The following is a 27672-nucleotide window of genomic DNA, read 5'->3' on the forward strand; positions in this document are numbered from 1 at the left end:
TCTCAAAATCTCTCATATTCGAACCGGGCCCTGATGTCGAACTTTGGGACTACTCAAATCAATGACTTTAGCATTACTGGAACCGATTCTACTACCGGGCCTACTAACTCTTACAAGGCGATTTATAGTTATCCGCTATATTGCAATCAAACATACCTAAGGTCGCCCCAGGGTAATCTAACGATAAGTGCACATTTAATAGAAGGACTTGATCTTCAAGTAGAGGGGGACTCCGTCTTTCCTACAGGCCTCGAAGCTTTTGGATCTAGCACTACTGGAAATAATTCGTACTCTACTTCGCATCTTAAAACCCACCGCGACGGTACTGCATTCTTCTTCCAGACGGGAGATGGTAGGAATAGTTCTGGCTATGGCTCAACTAATCAGATCTTCTACTTCGGTGGCTCCAGTGAGAACGCTACTCTAGAGAGTGGAAGTGGTATTGACGAGCTTTACTTCCGAAATGTGACGGCGGTGAATGGCACCGTTGTGTTCGACTCAGAGAGGATGGAAGGGGTAGAGATTTATGATTTCAATCGGGTATCAGATCTTCATAGTCCTGTCGAGGCAGGATTAACCCTATTTGCTTATGTCCCCGCTAAGGTGTCGAAGACTTCAGTAGGAAAAGATATGGACGGCTACAAAATACATAATAAGCCCTCGGGACAAGTTCAACTTCCCTAAAGAGGGTCTACTGTACCATTATAACAGAGCTTGAAGGATAGTAATAATCATCATAAATAGAAAGTTATCTTTTAATTGTTAATTTTATCTTTGGCCCTTGGGTTGTAGCCTATGCTATAACTACCCAAGGATAAGAGTTTTACACATGGTATTCGTTGGGAGTTTCCTACGTAGTACCTAACCCCTTATCCCTTAAAACATTTAATGCTTTAACTAGTCGATTAATTCTAGACCTATGCAGACTTATCTCGATACGAACTTTAATCCAGTTTCAGCAATCATTATGAAAGTTGGTTATTCAAATCTAACTTTAATATTCATACCTGGGTATCCATTACTTCTTCAGTTAACACATATCCTCTCTTTGACCAGTCCAACCAATAACCTCATTATAGAATCCAAGAGCCATCATGCCAGAAATACATGTAAACCAACATAACGCGTAATATCATGGAAGGGGTATATGCTATTATAGTAGCAAGTAATTCCCATCGAAAACAAAATCAAGCTCCGTTGAGAAACGCCATGCTGAAAACGCTCGAATATGATCCAATACCTATACATCCCGTCCATCCATTGCAAAGCCGCAAAGAAATACCAACCGACTCAGGGTAGGTTGGCTTACGCGCCGTCGTCCGCGAGCCCGTCGACCTTATCAGCCGCGACGAAGTAATTCCTGCGATCAGCCTCCTTGAGGCCCTCGTAGAACACATCGGCCATCTTCCTATACCCGGTGTCGTTGGGGTGAGTGCCGTCGGCGTTCAGGTCTTCGACCTCGGGGCCGTCGTCGCTCTGCATGTCGACGAGGACGAGGCGCTTCTTGTCGCTCTGGAGCTGGTTCGCGACCTTGCGCAGCTGGGCGTTGAAGTCCTGGACGCGGGCCTGCACGGCGGCGTCTTTGTTGACGAGCAGCGTGGAAAGGATGACGGTCGCCTTGGGCGACTCGGTGTACAGCGAGTCGAGCAGGCTCTGCAGCCGCTTCCCCGCGTTGGGCAGGTCTTTGTTTTGCACGCAGTCGTTGGTCCCGACGTTGACGAGGATCACGTTGGGCTTGTACTTGGGCACAGAGGCGGTGGCTTTGTCGTGCACTTGGTCCACCGTGTAGCTCTTCCAGCCCTCCGTGTCGTTGTCCTTCATGCTCCCCGACGGGTTGTTCCCGACCATGTTGACCTTGTTCCCGTTGGCTTCGATCTTGTCGCGTATGTCCTTTCGGTACCCGTTGTTGTCCGAGGACCCGAAACCAAAGGTAATCGAGGCTCCCAGGGGCATGATTCGCAGGGGAACTCCGTTTCCGAAGCCCTTTGCTCGGGCTGCAAGGGCGTCCCTTGATAGGGTCCCGTTGTGGTTTTGAGATTCCAGCATTGGTAAAGCGAGGCCTGGGTTTTGTTAGAATATGGTGGTTAAGGGATATATATAATTGGATCAGAGCTTACCGCTTGTTATTTGTGATGCGAATGCTAAGACACACCACAGTAGTTGCTCGTGGACTAACATTGTAGCAACGACGAGATTGGCAATATAATGATCCTTATCAATATGCCAGGTTCCTTTGTCTACTATAGTCTTTGATCGACTAGTATCTGCTCGTCGTATTCTACTGTGTGCAAGCTCCTGATTGTGCGATTTCCGAATCTCCATCCCTAGGGGAGCGTGGCAGCGGGCTATTTATCATTCCCACAAGCCTGCATTCCTAGTCAGAGTCTAGAAGCCCCCTTCGATGTCTCTCCGAGGATCTAGTGGGCCCAGCACTCATGGCTCTGCAAGGCTGGTCACCTCCATCATCGACCCATCCGGCCAGCAGACTGGTTGAGGTGAAGGCTAAGCATTTTTCGATCGACGCTACGGCACTGCAAGGTTGTAAGTTTGCAAGGTTGTAAGTTGGGATCTAGGAGATCCCGGGTATTATGGATCGTGAGTTAGGTTAGGTAGACTCGGGGGGGTCTAGACTTCAGGGGGTCACGTTGCTTGCTAGCTTTGTTTAGATGTCTTACATGCAGTATTCCGTGCATTATCGATCCTATGCTACTACCCGAGTCCAGCCATATTTTCCTTGTGGTACGTCGATAAGGGGCGTTTTTTTTTTGTTTATATTGGTTACATCGGGTTGAAAATCCTATTGCAGGTTTCCTTGATGTTGATTCTGAATAGGGGTTCATAGGTAAGCATTAAGCATCCTGCGTTCAGCAATTGTGGAAGACGGGTCCGGCAAGTTCGGTAATTGAACACATGTTGCTTTCATTCCGAATTGTAGGCAGAATTCAAAGGAGTAGGATCCTCTGAATACGTCAAGATTCTTTAGAGATGTTATACATGGATAATGGGATCAGCAAGCCGTTGTAGCTTACTTCTAATAAAAGGTAATGTTCAAGATGGGCTGGGGTTGTTGAAGTAAGACAATCTTTGCTCTTTTCGACTGAGATCCCTGCTCCACGTTGTAGCTCGACCAACCTCGGAAATGTCAATGTCGGGAGGGTGATCCAGAAGCCAGATACTGTTTGCAGATTCTGGTCACGTTGGTAAGGCCGGTAAGATATCTCGGCTGAATTACAAGGCTAATAGCTCGTAATAGCTTATTATATATATTAAATGGCACTTTCACAATTAAATGCCTTTATCGATTCATTGGTATCCAATGATCAAGACTCAATATTTATATATATACATTAGGTAGGAGATACCACTTTAGAGTCACGCCATGTAGGGGTATGTTATGTCAAACGTATCTCAAGAATTAGAATTCACCGCGAGACAAGACTGTGGTGCTATGCCGGGATTAAAACTTGGAGATCTGTACGCTTAAGCCTTAACTTTTCTCTCGGATTTGTTGGAGAATCCCCCGCAAACATCATATGGGTAGGTACCTAAGGTAGTAAAGTAAAAACCCTCCGTATCTGTCTACCTTCTTCGGTATTTTGTTTTCGTCATATTTCCGAGGCTTTTTTCTAAGCATAGGATTCGTTAAACCAATTCTGACATCAGCTGTTAACTCTTATCTTACCACTCGCTGGTTGGTGAGCATCATCTTCCACATAGCCTCATTCCTCTTGGCAGATCTCTTGCACGAATAAGCATCCGTATTTCGTTTTCCCTGAGAGATATGTACATCTAAGGTCGTATGTACCTATGTATGTAGAGCGACCTTCGGATCTCGCCTTACCTCGCTCTACCTCGCCCTACCTACTGGCGACCTAATTACATCATTAATAGAAGCCTTATGTAGCTTTTTAATGTCGATCAGCTAACACGTGCTCGACTTAGGCAAATACTGTTTAATCCGTGATACGATATATGCTATTCTCGGCACAGGCACATATGACGATCATTGACCTAGCTTGCATTGTCTGCGCCAGACGCTTGGTTCCATATGACTCGCGAAGGTCGGCGGGTTGATATAGATATTTCCTTTGCCGGCAACACTAGCTAGCTTAATTTCTCTCTTTCTCTCGCTGATTATATTGCCGACCTAGTATATGGTAAAGTTTTGATGCATTTCTGACGTCAAGTATCTACCTAGGTAATTAACTACACTCCCTAATGTTCTAATATATACAAAACCAGTGAATGATTCGACAGCGTTTTAGGCCTAATTTCATAACATATAGTTACCTATTTGTTGATCACATCGTCTTCGGACAGTAGATCAACATTCTGCTTTTGCGGCACTGCCGTAGCATCCTTGATCTAGCAAGCAGCTGTTCTATATTTACTTCTTAGTGCCTTTAGTTTAGGTTGGTCACTTTCACTATTTACGAATGTCTATCTATATAGATATACGAGGCCGAACTTGAAGCTTAGGCTAAGAGTAAGTAACCACTTTCCTATACTATCATGTCGATCTCGGCTCCCGTATCATGATGGGTGATTTGGTATGGATCGTCGTACTCCTCCAGTTAACTCCTTGAGGTTGAAAGTTAACCGGTCTATTTCCCGGAAGCCCAATTTCTCATACACTCCTTTACCGTTAGGCGTGGCCTCTAGATAGGACTTGAGGCCGTGAGCATCAGCGATAGTCAGCATGGGCAGCAACAGCGCTTTCGCAGCTCCTCTCCGGTAATATTTAGGTGATGTGCATAGAAGTGATAGACCTGCATATACGTATATAATACTCTCTTTAGCCATTGAAACATATCCAAACAATGATGGTCGTCTTTACTTACCTAACATCTTATCCGCATTGTGCTTATCCGAGGCAACTTTCAGCGCATCGAAGAAGACCTGACATAGCTCTGGCTGGCTGCCTTTTGGGTAATCCGCAATAGGGGGGTTAATAGCTTCGACAGGCGCACTATTCGCCGGTGGGTTGTCTCCCGTAACCTCTCCCGGCGTAACAATCTGGGAGACATCCACAGTGGTGTCCTTATTCCGACCCATTCCCCAAAGGCTTTCTCGTAGCCTTCGGGAATGTCCCATCTAGCGAATGCAACTATGTCATCGCCTGGTCATCCGTAATTTGAAGTGTCGGACGCTTGGGTCATCCATCTTGCGGCGGATGCGACGTTTCATCCAAGTAAACATATCCTTCTTGTTTGGCGGCCACCAGAAGGCGTTGCGCTTGTCGGTCGCGAACGCATCGTAGTATATATCTGCAATGATATCTACATCGGCAATTGTGCAATGGGACATGGAGAATCCCTTGGCAAGAGATGAAGGTATCGGAAAAGGTAACGCCATTGCTTAAATATTTATTTCCTTCCGGTCTCTAATTTTTACTTGGTCTTAAAGGGTAAGTAATAAGTTAGACTTTTCGAAAACCCATCTTAACGATGAATAAACGAGGCTGTATTATATTGATATATTTGCCCCTGAAGAGGAAGTATTCCGGATGCACTAGTTATAGCGGCGTCTTCGGTTGCGGAGTATCCCCCGAATTGGCGGTCTAAGCTATAGGTACCATGTAGTCTACCTAAGTATGTTAACCAATCGAGGATCAGATAGTTAGCTAGAAACTATACGACCTTCCGAATATGTCTTCTGCTTTGGTTTTAATTGGTCATATCCTGCGTCATACGCCGATGACTCTATCGGCAAGCAGAAATAAAATATCATATTATGCAGTAAAGCCGTATTTCTTACAAGTTGGTCAAAACTAGATGGGATCCTGGAGAATGCCTAGAGTTATACCGTCAAATGTCTGAGAAGGGTAATACCGATTTGGGTCATCAGGATGATAGCATTATACTCTCTCGCTGACCCAAATCGCACCCCTACATCCTAACCTTATCACGCCAGTTAATAACCAGTGAGGCTCGGCCTTCTTCGCATCATTGTCAACGGCATGATCTAGATGTTCTAGCTCTTCATCTCGTATCCTCCGTAATGTCGTCACTAGATCTTGTAGCTCCTCGCCCACTTCGTACCCTTCGGTCTTCCACTGTTCGAACATTTTAGTAATGTCCGTATCTGGTTATTATAATGCCCGCCGATCTCTGTCTCGACAGCTTCTGTACATGCCATTGCGGCCTCCCTTCCCATAACTGCCGTCGACCATCCTAAGCCCGATGCTAAGACGGACCAGACTGGGTAGAGGGCCGTTGGGCGCACGCGGTGTTAGCGATGAGGGAGTTGAATGTGTTGAAGTGGCCCTCTTCTTGAGCGTACATATGGGCTAGTAAGGGCCGAAGATGGGGTGCGCATTGACAAGCGGCGGTGTCTGGGCGGTATAAATCAAGGTAGCAGCCAATTCCCCGGCTTGGTTCACACGGAGCTTGATAGACGGCATCTTAGCATGAGTCGTAGGAATTCAATGACTAAGGATATGCTATCTAAGGCGGTCTTACAGCTGAAGAGAGGAAATCTCGCTGCTCCTTTGTCAGAGGCTTCCGTTTAGGCCGGGAACCTGACGGGTCAGTCGAAGAAGACGAGGTCGACGATACCGTTGCATTATTTTTCGTAGTTGTGCTTAAGAATTGTCTTCGGGTCGGTTGACACAAAGTAGGAGGAAAAAGTCCCGTAAGGAGGATTGAAAAGTTTGGCGCACTGCGTACGGCTTTATTCTTGGTAGGGACATGGCTAAGTAGCACAATTGAAGGGGAAAAGTTAAAGATCTCAAGATTAAGATATATTATTTCATCAAGTACCTAACCTTAGCAGACTAGAGCCGGGAAGGACGGACCTTGGTTCAATTCTAGCTTCCGATGGTTACGTACTTCTCATGATCTAACAATTCATTATCTGATAAGGTTAGATCGTGCACCTAGCATACCTATGTACACCTGATGCACAGGCCATAGAGGTAACTTAGGTACCTCTTAAGATTCAGCTCGGGGAATTGATTAGGTAAGGAGATAAAACCCAACCAATGGGAACAAACAATGCGAAAAGAGCAAATACAACAGCAGACGTGGTCCTCCAAATTCAAGCTTAATGAGGCTGTAAATTCAACAACTTAAATCCTTTACCTTAACTTTATTATCTGACGCCTTCCACAAATAGGGGACTAGCACTTAACTCTCTCAACCACATCTTCTTTTCTTATTATGTTATAAATACTTTCATTTAATTTACCTACGCTTCTCTCAAATAAAAAAGACCATTTCCTCTTTACAATCAAGAAACTATCAATCTTACCACTTCCACGAGTACTCGCCGTCGCGCATCACATTTTCCAGTCCTTATCATCTCTAGTCCGAGTCGCCTTCGCGAATTAAATATCTTATCATCATGGCCGATGTAGATGATGAACTCCTAGCCCTCGTCGGAGGCGACGAGTCGTCTGATGAGGAGCAAGAGCAGCCCGCAAGTCCCAGTCGTTCTGTATCTGGTTCACCCGACCCCGAAGCCAAGGATCAAACGTCAAGCAAGACAAAGCACAAGTCTAACAAGAAAAAACATGACGATTCGGATGAGGAGGAAGGCGAGGCGTAAGTTCCCTAGTTATCTTACTACTTCCATTAACCCCACGCATCCTATTATTCAACACACGCTCTCTTCTCAATCGTTGTTGCTATGCAACAGGCAGAATACAAGGACAGCCTTCTTTCGCTTCGTCCAAGTCAGCCAGCTTTCATATAAATCCCACTCAATGCCTCGCAACGCCTACTTGAATCGCACTGCAATCTGTTTTATTGAGTTTATTTCTTAACATTCGATAAACGAACTGAGCTAACTCACACGCGCTATGCCTCACAACAGTTCTTCTATTGCCTCTCCAGCCTCGCAGAATTCTGCACCCATGGACGAATCTGATTCCGAGTCTGATACCTTGCAGGCTACTAACACCAACGGCAAGATGGACGACGACGATGATAACAAGTACCCCATCGATGGAATTTATGCAAACGATGCAGAGAAGGAAGAGATTTTAGCTATGCCCGAACTCGAGCGAGAGCAGTTGCTTGCTAGACGTCAGGAGGAAGTTGATCGCCAGCGACAAAACACTTTGCTTCGTCGGCTACTGAAAACGAGAGGACGATAGTCAGTCGGTCAAGAAGCGCAAAGCTAGTGCTGCTGACCTAGACGAATCCCAGCGCAAGCCCTCACGACAGCGAACAAGAATTGGTGGTTCAAGAGTGGGTGAGACGAGCTCTGGCATTGAGTCGCTCCGCCGCGCTCGAGCCGAGAAGAACGATCGACAGCGCCGTAGAGAAGAAGATCGAGAACGCAATAAGAAGTCATACTCGGGTTCGCGCGACAGCCCTGGTCGCGATGGTGATGATGATAGCGATGTCGAGTGGGCTGGTAGATCAAGGGATAGGTTTTCCAAATCACGAACTCCCGAAGTGAAAGAGACCCCCCCGCCGATATCCGTGATTTCGAGCGCGTACGACTTGGCCGCAGCCGATTCGCTCGAGTTTGTTTCTACCCTGGTTTTAACGAAGCTATCACTGGATGCTACGTCCGTATCGCTCTTGGTCCAGGTTTCTGATGGTTCTAATGTCTACCGAATGGCTCTTGTTAAAGGTATAGTCTAGCCATACACCTCTAGTTTCTTCATTACTAACCGTGCTATCCTAGGGTTCACAAAGGGAAAACCATATGCCATGGAGAAGTCAAACGGTCAGAACTTTGTCACTGATCAGTACATCAGAGCCGCACATGGCAAATCTGAAAGGGATTGGCCTTTCATCAGTTGCTCCGACTCACCTTTTACAGAGGTTTGTGACAATCTTGTGGCTCTATTCTATGTTTGCATGTCTAATTTATTATAGGCTGAGTTCAACCGCTATAAGAAGGTTTGCCAAGACGAGGGCGTTATCTTTCCCAAGAGACCGACACTAGACGCTAAAATCGACGATATCAACGCTCTAGTGAATCGCTCCTGGACCGATGCAGAGGTAAATGCTAAGATCGAGCGAGAGCGAAGTCTACTCGGTAAATTCATGCCTACTGAGCGAAACCGATTAGTCGACTTGATTGAGGAAGCCAGACGACATGGAGATGACACCCGAGTTTCGGAATTACAGGATAAGCTAGACTCCCTTGAAACTCCGCGTCTAGCTTTCAAGACCAGCCTCACCCCATCGAATAAGTCGACCAGTTCAACGCCAACGCAGCAAGAACGATTAGCTGCTTTGAATGCTGAAAACCGTCGACGCAACGTGGAGTCTGTCCGTAAGGCACAGCTAAAGGAGAAAGCGAAGGCGCGCCAAATTGAGGCACGCGTTGCACGTGGAGAAGAAGTCGATGATGAAGACACTTCACGACGTCTCAAAACCAAGCCTAAGTTTAGGCAAGACATTAATGGTCCCACCGACCTGAAGTCAAAGACAGCCAATGGTAGTGGTGCATCGACACCTACAAATGGCACACCAAAGCAGAGTGCTACTACTAAAGCACCACTTCTACCTCATCTGCAGAAGCTGCAGCTACAAAACCATCAGGCAGGAAAAGATAAGAAGGGGATCCCTCAGATTCATAAACCAATTGTGGATGATGATATCATCGCAGCTTTGGATCTTGACATTGAGGTTGACATTGATTAGACAAAGCGAGCAATTTTCTGCATACTTAAGACTAGATTCTGATTTTCTAGTCAATGTTTTCTCTTTAAAGTGTATGTTAGAGGACGAAATTTTCCATCCATGTGCTCTCGGAAAACAAATCACAAAGTTAGGTTATTATTTAACTACCTAAAGGACAGCTCTACCTAAGACATAGGTCTAGGAGATTGCGTTAATGGCGTTGAGGACAGGTTCAATTGGACGGTAGCAGAAGATAGGAGCATAGCATCGATATTAGGCATAGCTACATATAATCCTCGCTACCTCTTTCAGCCAGTATATGATGATACTTTAGGTAATATAGGAGGTAGCTATTTGAAAATGAAACAAGATTATCTGCATTTGAATAAGATTCGCGCAAGCCATTAGGCACCTCGCATATGTGATAAAAATGGGGATCTTTATATTTTATCTACATTAGGTAGGTGTGTTAGAATTGGTGTAAACATATGACGTTCCTAGGCCTAGGTATCGTGTTGATGACTCCTCGGCGTTGTGATGACCGTGGCTAGCGTGGAATGCCGTGGTGTTCCACGGAGTTTGATGGTCTGCCGTTACCTTATTGGCATTGGTAACATTTGTAATCCTGACTAAAATCAGGAACCGGAGCCGCAACTTGGTAGCATCCCGGCGGCGACTTGTTTATGTTTAGTGTAAGTCAGCAATTCTAGACTCGGTCCGTAGAATTCACGATAGCCACTTTTGTTTGACTATACGGAATTTGAACACTGCCCGAGATGGAACGGCCGCGGTTGAATTTCTATACCGCTATTTGTCAGGATGGCAACATACGATGCTAAGTACTAAGGAGATGGATGAAGATGAATTTAGTATTTAATGTAGCTAGTGCTCGCAAATATTTTCTAATGGGAGAAGAAATCATCATCAGAAGCAAAGCTGCCTTGTCAAGAATACCTTGTCAAGACTACCAGAATATAAAACATCTTAACTTACCATCTTTTATTCTGAATCAAGATGCCTGTTAGACGCCACGATTCAGCCGCCGTCGATGTTGCGCCTCTAGGCCAACCTCTCAAGTTCGAGTTCTCCGGGAAAGTTGCAAAGAATCGATTTTACAAAGCTTCAATGGCTGAGGATCTAGCATCCTGGAGCGTCGAAAATTTCGAGGAACGTGGTATCCCGACCAAGGAGCTTATTGAACTATACCGAATGTAAGGATGACAAAAGCCAGACACATGTTATCCTCATTGAGACTAACACGAGAATTTAGATGGGGAGAGAATGAGTGGGGTGTTATTGCTACCGGAAATATTGATATCGAGTTTGATATGCTAGATGCTGTCGGCGATGGCATCATTACTCCAGAATGTCCATTTTCAGGCCCACGCTTTGAAGCCTTTCAAGAGATGGCCAAGGTAGCCAAGGCGAATGGTAGCTTGATCGTGGCTCAGGTTACACATCCCGGACGCCAGCTAGCTGCCAGGATTAGAAAGGACACGATTTCGGCGTCGGCAATTCAGCATCGTACGTAAATGTCTCCTTTCTCATTTATCCTGACGATGAGGCGCTAACAAGCATACCTCGTGATAGCCCCGAAGAATGGTACGATCTATGCTGAGCCTCGGGAGGCTACGAAGGAAGATATCGCACGTGTCATCGACGGGTTTGCACACGCCGCCGAGTACCTAGATAAAGCTGGGTTCGACGGTATTCAGCTTCACGGAGCACATGGGTACCTAATCGCACAGTTCCTATCCGAGCTTTCAAACCACCGTACCGATGAGTACGGCGGCAGCATCTCGAACCGTTTACGTTTCGTGTCCGAGATCGCCAAGGAGATCAAGAGACGCGTGCGCCCAAACTTCATCGTCGGTATTAAGGTGAACTCAGTCGAGTTCCAAGAGAAGGGCATCAAGCCGGCAGACGCCCGAATCATGTGCGAGACCTTCCAGGAGCTGGAATTCGACTATGTCGAGCTCTCGGGCGGCAACCACGAAGAAATCGGGTACGGCACCAAGAAGGAGACCACGCTGAAGCGCGAAGCGTACTTCCTCGAGTTCGTTCGTGATATCGTTCCCCACCTCTCCAAGACCAAGAAGATCCTTACCGGCGGGTTCCGCACGACGGCCGCCATGGTAGACGCCCTCAACATCCTCGACGGCATCGGCCTCGGCCGCCCCGCCGCGCAGGAGCCACGCCTCGCGCGTGATATCCTATCCGGGAAAGTCACTAGCGCCGTTCGACCAGTCGATGGTGTCGTGAACGACGTGATACTCTCCTTAATGAGCGCAGGTTCCCAGTTGGCACAGATAGTCAGGGGCCAGGAGCCGTTCGACCTCAGCGACGAGAAGGCGTTTGCCAGCTTCCAGGCGGACCTGGGGGCTCATTTCCAGAAGTTCGCGGCGGCTAAGGGAAGCTTAGAGTTCCACGGCTATCCGGCGTTAAACGACCCTAAGACGACTTCTCATCCGTATGGCGTTCCTTACTAGATGTGTAGGATCAGATGGTTTAGACTAGAATGAGCATTGGGTTTCTACGCTTAAGTGTTATTATTATCTGCTTTTGAGTATCTTGGTTAGCAGCTCGACATAGAGAATAGCGTGTGTTAATAGATATATACGATAGAGAATGTATATATTATCGATAACTTTTTGGCCCTTTATTACTTCGAATGTTAGATATAAGATGATGTTCAAGACATGATGCTGACCACGATAACTCCTTGAATCTTATAATGCTTACGCGAATAATTCATTTTAGATAAGTATAGATATGCAATATATAATGCCAAGACTTTCTCGTCTATGGCCAGAAAATCCAGATGTGCCATTTGTCAGCAGTCAGTTTACCTCTGTGCCCCTTATTCTCTTATTCTCATGAGAGCTGACCAATTCAACTGTAGTTTTTTTCATTATTTTTCTTTCATCTGTCAAATAAGCGCTTTCTACATTGTCTTTCCCCCCTGAAGCTAATTCTCAGAAGGATCTACTATTCAAAGTCGTTTATAAATCCACTTATAAAGATGGAGACTAGTTCTCGTCGTAAAGCATGTAGGTTACTATATATCTGTTCTATTAGAATTTCGTTAACGATCGTTTATATAGGTGATACTTGCTTCAAGAAGAAAATCAAGTGTGACATGCTAAAACCAGCATGCTCGAACTGTTTACTGTATAAAGTGCCATGTGGCACAACTGTAATTCGAAGAAGAGTAGCCCCAGTTGTTCAGAGGGAATCACGGGCAGCAAGCACTACGGCAGATGGCGATGGCCTTGAGGCTCGCCTTGCGCGAATCGAGGCAAAGTTAGACAGGATTGGCGACCCCAACGGTGCCACTGTAGTAGATCAAGGGTCTAATAACACACCAAGTCAAGCTGTGGGATCTGTCATTTCGCCAATTGATACCTGCTCAGGGGCATCTAGTCCATGTCTTTTGGAGCGCCACGGGGATATTGCCTACCGCCTCTCTGAGATATTGCCTTATTGAGGACTACTTCCGTGATTTCAATACTGCCTTGCCGCTGTTTCACCAACAGCATTTTATGCAAATGCTTTTAGACTTCTATTCCGAACAGGAGCCTACTAAGAAATCTAGGGCCGTCTGGGCTGCGATAAATGTAGTTCTTGCCCTTGGTTTCCGCATCCGCACTGTTGAGACAGACGAAATCATAGTTAGATTCGATGATATTAAAATCAAACATTGCATCGACAATGCCCAGAAGGAACTAGACGAGCTTGTGACGCGAGAAGAAGACACACTTGGGATAGAAGTTCTCTTGGGTCTGGTTTGTAAGTCTCGAACCGAATTCTAAACCTCGTTTATAGATAGGACCACTGACCAAATATGCTTTAGTACTCTTTCAGACAAATACTGATCAGAAACCGGCGTCAGTTCTAATTAGCACCGCTGTTCGACTAGCTCATAGGCTCGGGCTTCATATGAAATCAACCTTATCACAATATTCACCGGAGGTCGCACGTCACAGAAGCAATATATTCTGGCTCTGTTATTATTTAGACAAAGTAAACCAAACATCTCTATCTTAGCTCCTCCCATGGCTAATATAATTTAGGACATCTGCTTCCGCTCGAAGATCCCCTCTATTCAATGTGATTATGATTTGGACTTGGACCTACCCGAGGACAATGGCAACTATCTTCAAAGTATTGATGGCAATTCACAACTTAATTATCTTCGGGCCAGGGTCCAACTTGCGTACCTGCAAGGAAAATTTATGACTACCTGCTCAGCAATCGGTCGATCAGATTATCGCTTGAGGCTCGCCAGGAGAGAGTTTCTCATCTTGCCGGACTCTTAAATCAGTGGGTACTAACAATACCAGAATCAATGCAGCTTGAAAAGATAACAGAAACTGTGGCAAAGGCACCGCTTTCTCATATGATCCTTCTATACCACACTTACTTAATGTGTTATACGGTACTTAACGGTCTCTACTCTCTTGAATCGCCTTGGTTAAAGGCAATTAATAGCGTTAGCGGTTCCGTTCTTCGAAGTTTCGATAACCATGCAAACGCTTGTACGAGGCACCATCAACCACTGTTGCCTCGTTTTTGGGACACGTGCGTGAGAGCTAGTCGCGGATGTTTAAACATATTAAACAATAAATGCTACAGTGGATGCAACCTATGGTGAGTAGACTACCAACCCGCGTCTTATGGAAATTATCGTTGCTAAAGACAAGTCCTTGTAGGCTCGGCGGCTGTGCCTACTTTTCGTCGGCATTTATTGTCTTGCTAGCTAACATAGTATACCATCCTTCGCACGAGTTGGTAGATCATGATCAGGAACTTACCAGATGACAAAAGAGCGTATTGGGAAGCTACTGGACTACACCGGATCAGAGTCTTTCAAGACTCTCCAAGTTGTTCTTACAAGTTTAGAGCAGGCCGCGAATTACGCGGTCGAGCGGGCAAAGAGCCTCGACAGGGCTTTTGATCCTGTACCGTCTACCACACATTCCTATTACACATATATACCTCCGTCGCAGTTTGGGACTTTTTCCAACAGCGCAAGCCAGAACTTGGTAAGTGAACCCCAACCCCAACGCGGCGTGACAGGCGCGGGGAATTATAACTAAACATATACAAATGCTATCTAGATTGGCCATCCTGAGGCACCAGCTCAGGGGGCCGCGTGGCCCCAAGATACGAGTTTCGGGATTCCCGGCAGCACGCTTGCTGGATTCGATTTTAGCGATGAGTTATCAGTACCAGATTTTATGAGAGGACTCTTCTGAGAAAAGGGACATATAAGATACACGTAATAAAACGAGGAAGCATATTGTTTAGATTGAAATACATAACAACTAAAGGTGAGAACATATACACTAGAAACAGATCCAAACGGCGATGACGATATGAAGCTAACAATTCTAAGAAGGGGGGATATTACTGATATTGATGTGCCCATGCAGCATAGAGCTCATGTATGTAATTGGATACTTTGCCAGTGGCTTGAATGATAACATATCTGGAATAGACGATTGGCTCGAGCTATGCTAATAAATGTGGAACACGGGAAAGCCAAGTTGAATTATGATGTCATGAGTAGGTGAACAAACATAACTCTGACCATTGAGAAGGTTGGGATTACAACTAAGAATGCATGTAAGGATGCATTACGACATGGGGAGCTAAGATATGTACCTATAGAGCAGTAGGATAGTGATAGAATACTTGATCGGTGATGGGAAGAAATGATAGAGAATGATGAAGGTTCAAGCCGTTGATTTGACCATTGAACCATTCGATTCCCGACCCCTCAGTTACGATACGATACCTCCTTATTTCTTTTATATTATCCTTGGTGGCTACACACCTGCATATGTCCGTCCTCTTTATGATTTCAGTCTGACAGATTATATTATTCGTAATAAGATATCCTTCTTTCCCTCCTCTTCTGCCGTTTCGTCTTGTTTCATGAATCCCGCCAGACCCCTCTTGCGACCTTCTATAGCTCGTATCTTCCTTAAGCCTAGGCTCAATCCTAGTTATAAATTACAAACCAATAATTCCATTAGACTTATATCCGTATCTGCTATTAGAGCCATGCCTCAATTCAAGCTGAAAGATGTATCCTCTTTGTCACTACAGCCTGGTGACAAACGAGAGGTCGAAGTCGAGGGTGTTGAGGGCGGTAAAGTTCTTCTCCTCAATGCCGGCGGCAAGATCCAAGCCACGGGACCCAAGTGTACACATTACGGTGCTCCTCTGGTAAATGGTGTCTTAACTAAGGGCGGTCGATTGACCTGCCCGTGGCACGGAGGTTGGTTTTTCTCTCTCGACCTTTTTCTCGTAGGCAATGAACCAGTATAACTGACCTTTACTTTTCTTTTATCTATATAGCTTGCTTTAACGGCCAGACCGGTGATATCGAGAACGCCCCTGCCTTAGACGCCCTCCCCGTCTTCAAAGTAGTTGAGAAGGATGGTGCCGTGTATATCGAAGGCGAGGAGGCAACGATCAAAGCCGCGAGACGGAAACCTAACTTTAAGTGTGGTACCAGCGGCGGGGCACAAGCTGATAGAATTGTCGTAGTTGGCGGCGGCAGCGGAGCAATTGGTGCTATTGAAGGTCTAAGGGAGAAGGGTTTCTCTGGTCCTATTACTATGATATCTAACGAAGGCTATCTACCCATCGATCGAACTAAGCTATCTAAAGCCTTAATTACAGACCACACCAAGATCCAGTGGAGGGACGAGGAGTGGTTCAAGTCAGGCTCAGTCGAAGTAGTATGACGAAGTTGTCGACGTCGATCTTGTCAGCAAGGCTGTTACTACTAAGAACAAGGAGAGGTTTGTATACTCTAAGCTGGTTTTGGCTACTGGGGCTTCACCGCGGAATCTGCCTGTGCAGGGATTTAAAGTGCTCGAGAATATCTTCCTACTTAGGACAGTTCATGACGCAAAGAAGATTGTGGACGCCATCGGTGATAAAGGTAAAAAGATTGTCGTTGTTGGTAGTAGCTTCATTGGCATGGAAGTGGCAAATGCGACAGCTGCAGAAAACGAAGTGACGGTAGTTGGCCAAGAAAGCGTCCCACTAGAGAGAGTATTGGGCAAGGAAGTTGGTGCCGGATTACAGAAGTTATTGGAAGAGAAAGGGGTCAAATTCCATATGTCAGCAGGAGTGGACAAAGCTGAACCATCTGGCTCGAGTCCATCCAGAGTGGGCTCGGTGCATTTGAAGGATGGAACAAAACTCGAAGCCGATCTGGTCGTGTTAGGTGTTGGTGTCGCACCGTCAACGGGATATCTTAGGGAGAATAAGGTAATCCGATTAGAAGAAGATGGATCATTAAAGACAGATGAGAACTTCCTCGTGACAGGACTAAAGGATCTATGCGATCGGAGACATTGCCTCGTATCCTTATCACGGTCCTGGAGGTCAGGGCAACTACACAAGAATCGAACATTGGAACGTGGCGCAGAATCAGGGACGAGTTGTGGCACATCATATCGTCAACCCGTCGTTGAAATCAGACTTCTTCACCCCAATTTTCTGGTCGGCTCTAACGGGACAATTGCGATATTGCGGTAATTCGATGCATGGGTGGGACGAGCTTGTCTTGCAGGGTAATCCGGGAGAAGGCAAATTTGTGGCATATTATTGCAAAGGCGAGACTGTGGTAGCGATGGCCAGCATGGGAGTGGACCCAGCTATGGCCAAGTCGGCGGAGCTTATGAAGATGGACGCTATGCCGTCTAAGAAGGAGCTTAAGGGAGGGCTAGACATTTTGACTGTTCCGCTACCGGCTTAGGGATGCTGTGTTCCCTGAATTAGCGTCTGTCCAGGCCATCGGGGAATTAGTTAGCTTGTGTACTACATAAATGAGGGCGAGGCGAATAGCAAGCGCGAAATGAATTTCAAGTTATATAAATAATAATTAAGTATTTGTTCTTGTATTTGTTCTTGTCAAGTACGGATATTCTTATCTTATAATTTACCTAGGTATAACTACGTACCTTACAAATATTAGGTAAGTTCTAATATACGCTAGCGTACTGCCTAATGTAAGATGCAAGGTACGCGGTATGTACCTATTAATTGGGCCAAAGTGCGTCATCGCACACCCTCGGCGCGACGTATCACAGGATAACCCAGAGGATGGCCAAGATGATCGACTACAACCAAAAATACGGTAACATGGTGATTTGTCCATGTGACTATTTACCAACCACTTCATTCAGACGGGACATTTATATGAAATAGACTTGCTTTCCTTTTACGAGCAGTTATCTCATTTGCTTCTTGACTTGCGCCTTTTATCGTGAGATGGTTTAAGATATTGACTCAACCACATGCAACATACCTACCTACATACTACTTTCAAGTACCCAAGTATCTCAAGTACTAAATACAAACTAACAGGTATGTAAAATACCTGGACAACTTTAGGTAATCTTACCTTACATATTAAAGTTAACTTTAATATTAATTACAGACCCCACACTTGATCTAATCATCCTTCACTCCACCACTCACAACCACTTACAACCACTTACACCAAGCGACGCGAGAAGAAGCCATCTTCACCTATACACCTAACTAACCTAGCTTCAATTTTGGCTTCTTTTTGTCAATTCTTTTTCTTATACCTTTTTTTCTTTACTTTTTCTTCTCCTCCTTTTTCGCAACTCTTCTTTCCGCTTCCCTCCCTCTTGTCCTTCTCGTGGCTGGCTGGACTCGAAGAGATTCGCGTCGAATAGTCTCAGCCTTTTCGCATTTTCCCGGACGGGCGAGTTGGGTGAGCGTGTCTCGCTCCACCCGTCTCGTCCACTGTGCGCCAGATAATCAAAGGAGACGTCTTTGCTGCTGCTGCCCTTACCTTGGCGACCCCCCTTAATCCAGCATGCTGATCTCCCAGCTGAACACGCGCAACGAAGCGATCCATTAGCCATCGTCATGGCTGAATTCTGTCACCCCGCCGCGGCTGCTGCCGCCGACCGCGAAGACGCCGATCTGTCCGCCGAACCCCAAGAACCAGGACCTCTGAAGTGCTGCTGTGGTTCTGTGGAGTGCATCTTTCTAAGACATAATTACTCTGTTCTCGCTAGTGTCGAGAAGGATGTCCACAATGCTGCCCGGATGGGCCAGGTACGTCTTCTGTTACGTGGTCATCACCTGTATGTCAGCTGTGTCGAGATCCGAGCCACAAAAGTTCTTATGGTAGTCTAGTCGGCTTCGCCTGCAGCTCTCTTATATCATATCACATCACATCACATCACATTCCACAGCTTGTTTATCCCCCCCCTACTATAGGCAATAGGCGAAGTGTTACGAAGTACCATATTAGGAATGCGCCTTGGTATCGTTGTGCCGTTTCACTCGTGTATTTGCAATCTGCGTTCCATAACACCTGCGTCGTACCAACTCCCTGCGCAAGTAGTCAGCGATGACGGTCTCCCAGTCTCTAACATTTGCGTTACAGGCCTTGCTCGCGCGTCACGAAGCTTACATGGCAGATGCGGAACGAGATCGTAGTGAGCTCGCTGCTCGGATCGAGCAGTTGGAAGTTGATAACAGGGAATTGGAGGCTAAGAATGCAAAGACGATTGAGGATAACAGAAACTTACTCGACCAGCTCGAGGCGCTCAACAACACGGTCATCGATTCTGAAAGTCACATTAGATCCCTCGAGGCCTCCGTCCTTTCTTCGCAACAGTCAGTTCGTAGGCTCGAGGGCGAAACGGCGCGTGCTGCTGCATTAGAGCGCCAACTTTTAGCCTTAGAGCAAGAACAGGCTGAGCTACAAACCCATCTGTGTTCCTCTCGTGAAGAAGCTAAGTCTGCCGTGTCAAGATGGAAGCGTGCTGAAAGGGGTATCAGTGACTTACAAGAGCAACTTGAGCGAATGGAAAGAGAAACGCAAGAAGAGAGAGAATACCACGTTGAAATGATAGGCCGAGTAGAAAGACAGCGTGAGATGGAAAAGGAGTTGAATACCGCCGCTGGCCGACTAAAGGGAGCGGCAGCAGCTAAATCGCTTGATCGTGTCAGTGGAGGAGGGAGCAATGCCGTATCGCACTTTGTTCGTGATCTGCTCCAAGACAACGCCAACCTGCAATATGGTATTGCCGAATTGCGGGAGATGCTTATGAACTCTAACGACGAGATCCAGGCTTTGCGCGACCAGCTCATGTATCACCAACCGTTAGGAGACGAACTAGCTAATGCTGCTTCCACGCTTAGCGCGGAGCTCGAGTCTGAAAAGGAGTCGCCTGAAAGGATACCTCCCAAGACTCCACATGAGCTTCATATTCACCACCATTTCCATTTACCGAAATCGAAACAGGAAGTGAAAAAGCCGCGGAAGAAACGACAAGGACTTGCACCCGGTGTATTTACGCCACCTGGAAGTACAGTACCAAGCACGCCTCCAAGTGGCCCCACGCGATCACAGCTCGGTTCGCATACGCATAGAGATTCGCTCCTCTCCAATTGTTGGTCAACATATTCAGACCAACGGTCTGATTTTGCACTCTCATCAGTTCCGAGCTCGCCTCTATCAAATCGTCGGAGTTCGCTTTTCGACCACCATGGAATAGACTCATTTCCCACTTCGCCCACGACCAGTATCGACCCATTATCTCCCACGTGGCATGCTACTCACCAGAAGCAGCTGTCGAACGTATCTTCACGAAGTTTCCGATTCTCAACAACATCAGCCCTCGTACAACCATTTGTTACTGACACCCATCCAATTATCGAAGAATCCGATGATGGGGACAACCCTCCAGATCTGACCTCAGCCACCGACGACTCTACCGCAGAAGATGCTGCTTCTTCCAGGGACCAAGACGTTATGATCGATGATGCTTCCGTCGTAGATAAGCCAGGCGATAATCCAATACCGATAGTCCGGCTACGTAGAGCTCTCTCGCACGAATCCATCATATCGCTCTCCGGCGGCCTTGATATCCACACGTTAAAGTCTCGGCCGAGCCAGCTGACAATCCGCCACATAGGTTCGGCCTCCTCTGTGACGGGTAGTAGTGATATTACGGCGCGGCCTATGTTGTTACGCGATAGCGCAAAGCGAAGCAGCACGTTACTCCGCGAAAGCTATTCCTTGTCGCCAGTAGGAAGTTTGCAATCCGTCTCAGACTCATCCATGCTGGGTTTCGGGTCGTCAAAACTCGGTAAATGGGTTGGCTGGCGACCATGGGGTGGCGGTGGTGGTGGCACCGGTGGAGATAGTAGCTCTACTGCGAGCAGTACGTCCGCAAAGACAGCCAAAGATAATACTCAAAAGTCGAGTGATCGCCCTCCTGGTCGTCCTCCTGGTATCAATCAGCAGGGCGCGATACCCGGTTTTTCGGAATACTTAGCTGCGGCTCAACGAAGAGTGCCACCCCCCAAGATCCGACCTGTCGATGTGGATCGCGATGCGTTGAGGGAAGGGCTCGGGGAATAACGACATTGGCGTATGCTTTCTTGGTCGACCTGGCCAGCTTGGAATTCGATTATCGGGATGCAGTGTCCCGTGTTTTCGCCTGTACTATACATCAGACTCTGCAAGCCCTGGCTCCTAACGCACACTGTTCGGTTACTATATTCCGAACTGCATATGTATGCGCATACCCGATGTTAGGTCATTGGATAGGACGCACTATCAAGCCATTTTTTTTTTCCACGTTTCTCTTTTTTGCATTCAGCATCGGGGGGAGTTAGGTCGTTGGACATATTCAGGCAGGATAAGACCGCAAAGCCGAAAAAGTATACAGGATGGGATGGTATAACATGGACATATGATACCCCTGAGAACAGCCAGTCAAGTTTACTCGCCAGCTCTCACCGTACTTTCTTTTGTCTGTCCATATCATTAGGTAATGTAATGTTTGTTTTTTATTACTTTTTTGCCCGCAAATACATTTGCTTGTCTTGTACTGTATATTCTACGTCTAGTCTAGATATGGTATTCGTTGGGGGGGATGTATAACAGGTGGTTAGACAAGTAGTAACTAAGACAGATGTCTGTCGCGCAGAGAGTGAGAGAGATAGAGAAAAAATGGTAGTGTATACTCGCTTTGCGCCCGCCGGCCTATATACCTACCTAAGGTACCTAAATATATGGCTTCTTGAAATTCTTATAATGTAAGAATGCCCGCCTAGTGGCATGATTTGTGAGAGAATGTCATTACTACGCCGAGTTGATGCAGATACAGATATTAATCCAGCAATTTGAAAAACCCGCTATAACTCTGTCGAGCATATGAATTATGACTCTACATAGAGAATAACCTTCATCAACTCGTATCAGATATGTCAAACTCCTATATACACGTCCCGAATTTTTACAAAAACGCTATGCGCGGCTACAACATTAAACTATCAAACCTATTTCTATTTCTATTTTTATTTTTATATTCTTCAAGACTGTGTCAAAATATGACAAGACGGAATGTATAAATACGGCTACATAGGTATGTAAGATATATAAGTACCTATATATACGTACGCATCTCAATCCCAAGCTAGAGTGCTAGCAGTCTCCCCATGCGTGCCAACTAGGTTACAATATTATGAGCATATATATATTAGGTACCTAGGTAGGTACCTAGCTAATGTAGGTATGTAAACCGCCCTGATAAAGACAATAGTGTAAGATAGGGCAAATTCCCTCTGCTTAGTCTAATACACAGAAGCAACCAGATTACAAGCTATAAGCAAAAAAATATGATAACTCCTCTACCCGGCCTTCGCTATGCTTATTTCGCACTTAGTTTACCCGGGGAGCTTATAGATAAATAGGTCTTTGTAGGCCTAGAACGGAAAGGGTGTCGTTTAGTCACTGTTAATTCGTTAGCCATTTCGATGTCTCTTATTATTAAGTGATGCGCAAGATTAATGGGTAGTACGTATATTTCCTTGGGTGCCAACAGGTCGGCCTGATACAGCCAATGGTTATCCTTCTCCTCGACTTCGAGCCAGTCGTAGGGGAACTGCACCAGCGTCCCTTGAACCAACCCACATAGCTCCTCCGCTTCATCGCGGCTGAGGAGCTCATACGGGAAGGTCGGTCCGCGTCGGCTACCCTTAGTAGTGGCTCGTCGGCGGCGCCTCACCGAATTATGGTTGTAGGGGTTAGCGGTGCTGCCAGATTCTGGCGCAGACTTCTCGGCCGATGAAAACGTAGCCCGCCGATCCCGCTTCTCACCCTGGGGCTCCAGGTATGTGGAATCGACCTGGCCCTCATACGCCGGGAATGGAGTATCCCCGGCGGGCTGTACTAGCGAAGGTGTGTCGAGGGAATTCTTAGTACGAACCCTCTCTGGGTCAAAGCCAATATCAGGCCTCTCTTTTTCAGGAGAATGGTTGCCCTCGGAAACCGGGGCCTTTTCGTTCAAAACACTCGTACTTCCATTGGAAACTACGACTTTAGGATTGCTCTCGGCGTGTTGATTATGGAGCTTCTCGGAGATATCAGGAGCTCCCTGTGCCGCGGCTGGTGCCGCAATACCTGCTGCTGCTCCACCAATGTGGCTCATATGGCTCGCCTCGGACTCATCATTTCTTGGTCCTGCCATGCTCTCCTTAAATCGGCGCGCATAATCTTCAAACTCATTGTATTCCTTCCACGTGGTTACGTCACTGTCAGGCATACATCGGAAAACCCGTCGATATAGCTTCGTATTATTCGAGGCAACTCTCATCCAGATATCATCCCAGAAAGCAGAGTTAACAGGATCGCGCATGCAGTCCTTGTCAATCCGAGCTTGTACGATATCCGCAACTAGAGGGTTTAGGGGCTCGTTTGTAGGCCTTCCCGAATCGTCCAATCTCATCGGCGGACCGCCTATATCGGTATCATCCAGGATTGGCAATGCTGGAAGCTGTACAGGGTGCGGCAATTGAGACCTTGCTGACGGGTCTGACTGGACCGGTGGCAATTCATCATTCCCTTTGCTAAGGTTACGCTGTGATGAATCCTTAGAAGACGTCTCCGGGTGCAGCTCACTGGCCTTAGTGTCTGCCTTATGACTCTTGGAGCGACCCTTTCTATGAAGGAGGACCTCGTGCCCGTTCATTACAACTGAATCACTTCCACGATCAATTCCTTTAGCTTGCGCCGCCTTCCAGTTATCCGGCCCATAACCCTCGACGTCCTTGATATGCCTTTCATTTTCGTGTACTCGTGGGTCACGATCTGGCGAGTTGCCTCTTGAACTAGACGAAACAGACGACGCAGCAGAAGAGGCAGACGCAGAGCGAGGACCTTCTTCTGCGGCAACGTCATGGTTGAAACTTCGTCCACGATGGTACTTGCTTGGCCCCGCGGGCTCTGAACTCTCCGCAGCTGGATTTTCATCATCATCTCCATACAATTGGTTCATCTCGGCTTCGAAGCGGGCTTCGGCACTAAGCTCTGCTTGCCTCTCCTCTTCTGTTATCTCATCTACGTCTAGTCCAAGATGCTCTCTCATTAGACGCATACGAAGAGTGTGGGCGAATCGGCCAACTTGGTAAGTCTCTCCTGCCATTGTTGACCACATCATATCTGTATCTCGAACAACAGCAGCAACTTCAGAGTCTCGGTTGCCTAGCATTGAGCGTTCGTTAATATTTGCTGACCCTATCAATGCAACACGGTCATCCACAATGATGGTCTTAGCGTGAATATAGAGTTGCTCGGTTACGATCTGATCATGAGCACCGATCCGACCCCATTGCCTCAAACTAAAGAACGAGATATAATCTTCTGGTTCTATACCAACGGCTTGTAACCGTCCAAAAATTGAATTTGGGCCTCGGCATATGCTTCGGTATTGGAATTGCATGATCAAACGAACGCTACTGCCCTCGGCTTGATCAACCGTATTTTGGAAACCAGGCATGAGGGGGATTAAGATGCAACAACGCCATTCCTCGCCTTTCTCGTGGGCTCTAATAATGCGCTCGACTAGGGCATCCCCGATACGGTTGACCACCCTAGTGTTCATAGTCTCGGTACTCGTAATAAAAAACTGGTTTTCCATGTAGACGAAGTGCTCAGATTCTTCAATGAGCTTTACATATGCTGACTGGATACTGTGTTCCCTTATATCTTTCGGATAGCCTAGGGACCAATCGCCTGCTGAACGTAGGATCTGGACTTCGCACGTTCCAGATAGACCAAGAGCCTCAAGATCTACCGGATTAGCGTCGGGGGGAGGAAGTAAGAAGGGGGTAGGCCGAGTAGGTTTGCGTTCACGCCGTAGGTAATTCCATCGTTGTACAAAATGGCGGGTAAGATCACGCGCCGGCTGACCAACTACTTGCATCGCAATATCGTGCCAAGGCATCCTTGGTACCTTACTCCTATCGTACATTTCTTCATAAGGCTCGTTCAGTTTGAAGAAGTCTAAGACACGAGGATTTGAATAATCTTTGCCAGGGAAAAGCTGACAATGTTCTGCGTCTCGGGGGCTGTCCCCGTCCGGCTCCATGCCAGTTGGTCGATCATCTGCAATTGGGTGCTGTGGGTTATCCCAACGGCCGAAACAAAGATCGATTCCTCCAAGGAAGGCTACATCGTGGTCCACAATGCAAACCTTCTCGTGGTGGGCGTAAAAGAATTGATTCTTTTTCAGCTGGTTCGGTGACCTCAGGACTAGGATATTATCGTGGAGGTTAAGGAGCGAGAACTTTGTGTACTCCGAGTCTATAGGTATAGCTTGCTCCACGTTTCTGTAAATGATGATAAATACCTTGACGCCTTCTCTGGCTTTCCTCTGGAGCAACCGATCCAGACGCCACTTTTGGCTAATGCACGCCGGTCGTCGCATATACAACTCGGGGCTCAACCACCAGTCATGAATGTAGATGACATCTTGCGCCATGCTTATAGCACGGGAAACATTCCACATATAGTCACGCCCATCGACTAGCCACTGAGCAAATGCTGCTTTCCGTACAGGTGCAAAGCTGTCAAATCTATGAGACTCGTGCCATTGAGTCTGCTTCAGCATATCAACGACAGATTCTTCAAATTGACGAAGTACTGTCTGATTACGGGAGAACAATTTGATCTTTCGATCTGCAGAATATAGCTTCAGTGTGTGGTGTTTCCCATGGGATTCTTCGTCAGTAAGATGATTGTCTTCATCTCCTCTGTCTTTCTCGACTTTCAACTTTGCCCCGAAACGTTTGAGCTTGTTCTTCTTAGATACGACGCGGAAAAGCGGATCAACAAGATAAACATCATAAATATTCATAGTTGCCGGCGATTCGACAACAGCGATATAATTCTGAAAAAAAAAACCATTTTCGAGAGTGCCGCGCTATGACCTTTTGCGGATTCAGCACTCGTCGAAAGTCGATACCTTTCGTAGATTGTATATGCAGGTAGCATTCTTTTCCGTGAAAACTACCTTCGGCAGCCAGTCGCACACCGAGGGCGGAGAGCTCTAAGAATTTGCAGAGGCGATTACTGTCAGCACGGAACATGAGCCAGTGAACCATCTCTTGTAGGTATTTCTCCAAGGTTTTCCTCTGCCTCTCAATATATTTCTTCTTTAGTGCTGCCGAATTCTGAGCACCCGCAAGTGACGTCTCCCCGTTGTCTCCAAGTCCTGAAGATTGTCGGCGTGGCAAGAATGTGTTGATGCGCGATTTCTTCCTAGAGTTATTTATCCGTCGATCGTTGTCGCTAGCTGTATTTTCAGCAGCGGTTCCTTCACCTGCGGTGCCTTCAGCAACTGTATCATCGGCTCTAGTCCCCGGTGGTTTTTCATCGTCGTCGGATTCCTCAAGGTTTTTGGTAAGTTCGTAAGTAGGGGAAAGCTTTTCTAGGAAACCGAGGTTGTTTAGGGCGATTCCGTTGGTTTACCGTAGTCTGAAGTGTGATGTCGTTTTTCAGAGATAGTCTGTACTTCCAATGAATATTCCAGATTTCTCTAACGCTACGGGTAACGGTCCATCTCATTCGACTAAGTCCACTACCATACTCCAAGGCGATTGTAAAGATAGTGTCTCTCACTAGTGCTATCTTCTGGACGACTGTCGATGACCCGTAGGTTAAGCTGCTCAAGAAGGACAGGTATGCGCTTGTTCCCATGCTCGTCTCGCTGCAGCATACTGGCGAGGATGACAACAGCCGGCGTCACAGCCCGCAGCTCAGCCATGAGCTCGGCAGATTTGTAGAAATCGAACTGATCTGTTCTCCTCTTACCAAGCATTTTCAGCGTATGCTTCACCTGCCTCCATCTCTGAGCACCGAAAGTTGCAGCTCGATCCGCGCCTAAGAATGGTCGTCTTGGTGCTGTCAACCAGTCGCCATCTGATACTCCGCCGCCTGCTCCAAACATCTCAGAAATACGGCGGCGATGACCAGGTGTGCGAGGTTGAATATCAGCATCATCGGCACTGGGATGCCCGGTCCGCTGTGAACCAATCCACGAGCTCCCACGCGTCCATGCAGGCCGCCGACCAATTAGGTGGTCACGACCTTCTCCCTCAGACATCCCACCACGGTGCTCAGCGGCCTCAGGCATCGTTGAGCGTCTGACCATAGTATTCAAACGGCCTGTCCTGGGTGAGTCAAGATCATCAAGCCGTGGAGAATTCGGAGCGGTAAACATTTCTAACTGCTTTAAACGGCGTCGCTCCTCTTCCTTTTGCTCTTGGGCGCATCCCTATCTTGGCCTTCGTCAGCACTCGCCTCCACATCAGCATCGCTTCCTTCCTCTTCATCTAGTGTATCCGGAACACGATGAGACCGGCCTACGACTGGAGAAGTATTAGCCGGGGTGGATGCATGCTCAGAAGCTCCAGGGGACTTGGGTGGCTGGAGGGCACCAGAGCTACCCAAAGTCGATCTCAGCCTTGAAATCCATCTTTCGCTACGAGATCTATTCCTTGAATCCTCTTCGTCCTCGTCCCATGATCCATGTCTAACATGTCGTGGAGGCTCAAGCAGCACATCCGTGCGAGCAAACTGTACACTACGCCGTCCAGGTGAAGTTGGTTCACCCTGTGCTATAGCATATCCGTCCGGTATTTGCACTTCAGAGTTTCTGAGGGGAGACGGAGATCGTACGACGGTGGCCTGGCTTAAGAAATTAGGCGTCGAGTTATTGAAGGGGGA

At 47.0% G+C, this 27672-nt stretch overlaps 10 protein-coding genes across 10 annotated transcripts; 5 read left to right on the forward strand and 5 right to left on the reverse strand.

Annotated features, from left to right (window-relative positions):
• Positions 1-1305: 1305 nt before the first annotated feature.
• On the reverse strand, positions 1306-2046 carry GL218_05429 (carbohydrate esterase family 3 protein; the record flags this gene model as incomplete). The annotated part of the gene is made up of 1 exon (XM_033582092.1): positions 1306-2046. The coding sequence occupies one exon, from the start codon at positions 2044-2046 to the stop codon at positions 1306-1308; it is 741 nt and encodes a 246-aa protein (XP_033434874.1).
• Positions 2047-4533: 2487 nt separating this feature from the next.
• GL218_05430 (putative gnat family protein) lies at positions 4534-5307 on the reverse strand (the record flags this gene model as incomplete). The annotated part of the gene is made up of 3 exons (XM_033582093.1): positions 4534-4769; positions 4842-5094; positions 5149-5307. The coding sequence occupies 3 exons, from the start codon at positions 5305-5307 to the stop codon at positions 4534-4536; spliced, it is 648 nt and encodes a 215-aa protein (XP_033434510.1).
• Positions 5308-6289: 982 nt separating this feature from the next.
• On the reverse strand, positions 6290-7280 carry GL218_05431 (uncharacterized protein; the record flags this gene model as incomplete). The annotated part of the gene is made up of 3 exons (XM_033582094.1): positions 6290-6403; positions 6462-6693; positions 7252-7280. The coding sequence occupies 3 exons, from the start codon at positions 7278-7280 to the stop codon at positions 6290-6292; spliced, it is 375 nt and encodes a 124-aa protein (XP_033434511.1).
• Positions 7281-7344: 64 nt separating this feature from the next.
• Positions 7345-9605, forward strand: GL218_05432 (RNA polymerase-associated protein RTF1; the record flags this gene model as incomplete). The annotated part of the gene is made up of 5 exons (XM_033582095.1): positions 7345-7544; positions 7816-8027; positions 8089-8583; positions 8638-8777; positions 8832-9605. 5 exons carry the CDS (start codon positions 7345-7347, stop codon positions 9603-9605), a joined length of 1821 nt encoding a protein of 606 aa, XP_033434508.1.
• A 993-nt stretch (positions 9606-10598) lies between these two features.
• On the forward strand, positions 10599-12073 carry GL218_05433 (NADPH dehydrogenase; the record flags this gene model as incomplete). The annotated part of the gene is made up of 3 exons (XM_033582096.1): positions 10599-10795; positions 10855-11108; positions 11175-12073. 3 exons carry the CDS (start codon positions 10599-10601, stop codon positions 12071-12073), a joined length of 1350 nt encoding a protein of 449 aa, XP_033434509.1.
• Positions 12074-12606: 533 nt separating this feature from the next.
• Positions 12607-13631, forward strand: GL218_05434 (putative fungal specific transcription factor domain-containing protein; the record flags this gene model as incomplete). The annotated part of the gene is made up of 4 exons (XM_033582097.1): positions 12607-12634; positions 12689-12921; positions 12998-13373; positions 13438-13631. 4 exons carry the CDS (start codon positions 12607-12609, stop codon positions 13629-13631), a joined length of 831 nt encoding a protein of 276 aa, XP_033434506.1.
• A 2022-nt stretch (positions 13632-15653) lies between these two features.
• Positions 15654-17364, forward strand: GL218_05435 (Apoptosis-inducing factor 1; the record flags this gene model as incomplete). The annotated part of the gene is made up of 4 exons (XM_033582098.1): positions 15654-15870; positions 15951-16336; positions 16389-16874; positions 16996-17364. The coding sequence occupies 4 exons, from the start codon at positions 15654-15656 to the stop codon at positions 17362-17364; spliced, it is 1458 nt and encodes a 485-aa protein (XP_033434507.1).
• Positions 17365-18509: 1145 nt separating this feature from the next.
• On the forward strand, positions 18510-21021 carry GL218_05436 (uncharacterized protein; the record flags this gene model as incomplete). The annotated part of the gene is made up of 2 exons (XM_033582099.1): positions 18510-18701; positions 19036-21021. 2 exons carry the CDS (start codon positions 18510-18512, stop codon positions 21019-21021), a joined length of 2178 nt encoding a protein of 725 aa, XP_033434504.1.
• A 1294-nt stretch (positions 21022-22315) lies between these two features.
• On the reverse strand, positions 22316-25801 carry GL218_05437 (Phospholipase D1; the record flags this gene model as incomplete). Its single annotated transcript, XM_033582100.1, has 1 exon — positions 22316-25801. The coding sequence occupies one exon, from the start codon at positions 25799-25801 to the stop codon at positions 22316-22318; it is 3486 nt and encodes a 1161-aa protein (XP_033434505.1).
• Positions 25802-26524: 723 nt separating this feature from the next.
• GL218_05438 (uncharacterized protein) lies at positions 26525-27166 on the reverse strand (the record flags this gene model as incomplete). Its single annotated transcript, XM_033582101.1, has 1 exon — positions 26525-27166. One exon carries the CDS (start codon positions 27164-27166, stop codon positions 26525-26527), a length of 642 nt encoding a protein of 213 aa, XP_033434512.1.
• Positions 27167-27672: the final 506 nt, after the last annotated feature.

The sequence above is a fragment of the Daldinia childiae genome, assembly GCF_008694065.1.
Source record: "Daldinia childiae strain JS-1345 chromosome Unknown Scaffold5, whole genome shotgun sequence".
Taxonomy (NCBI): domain Eukaryota; kingdom Fungi; phylum Ascomycota; class Sordariomycetes; order Xylariales; family Hypoxylaceae; genus Daldinia; species Daldinia childiae.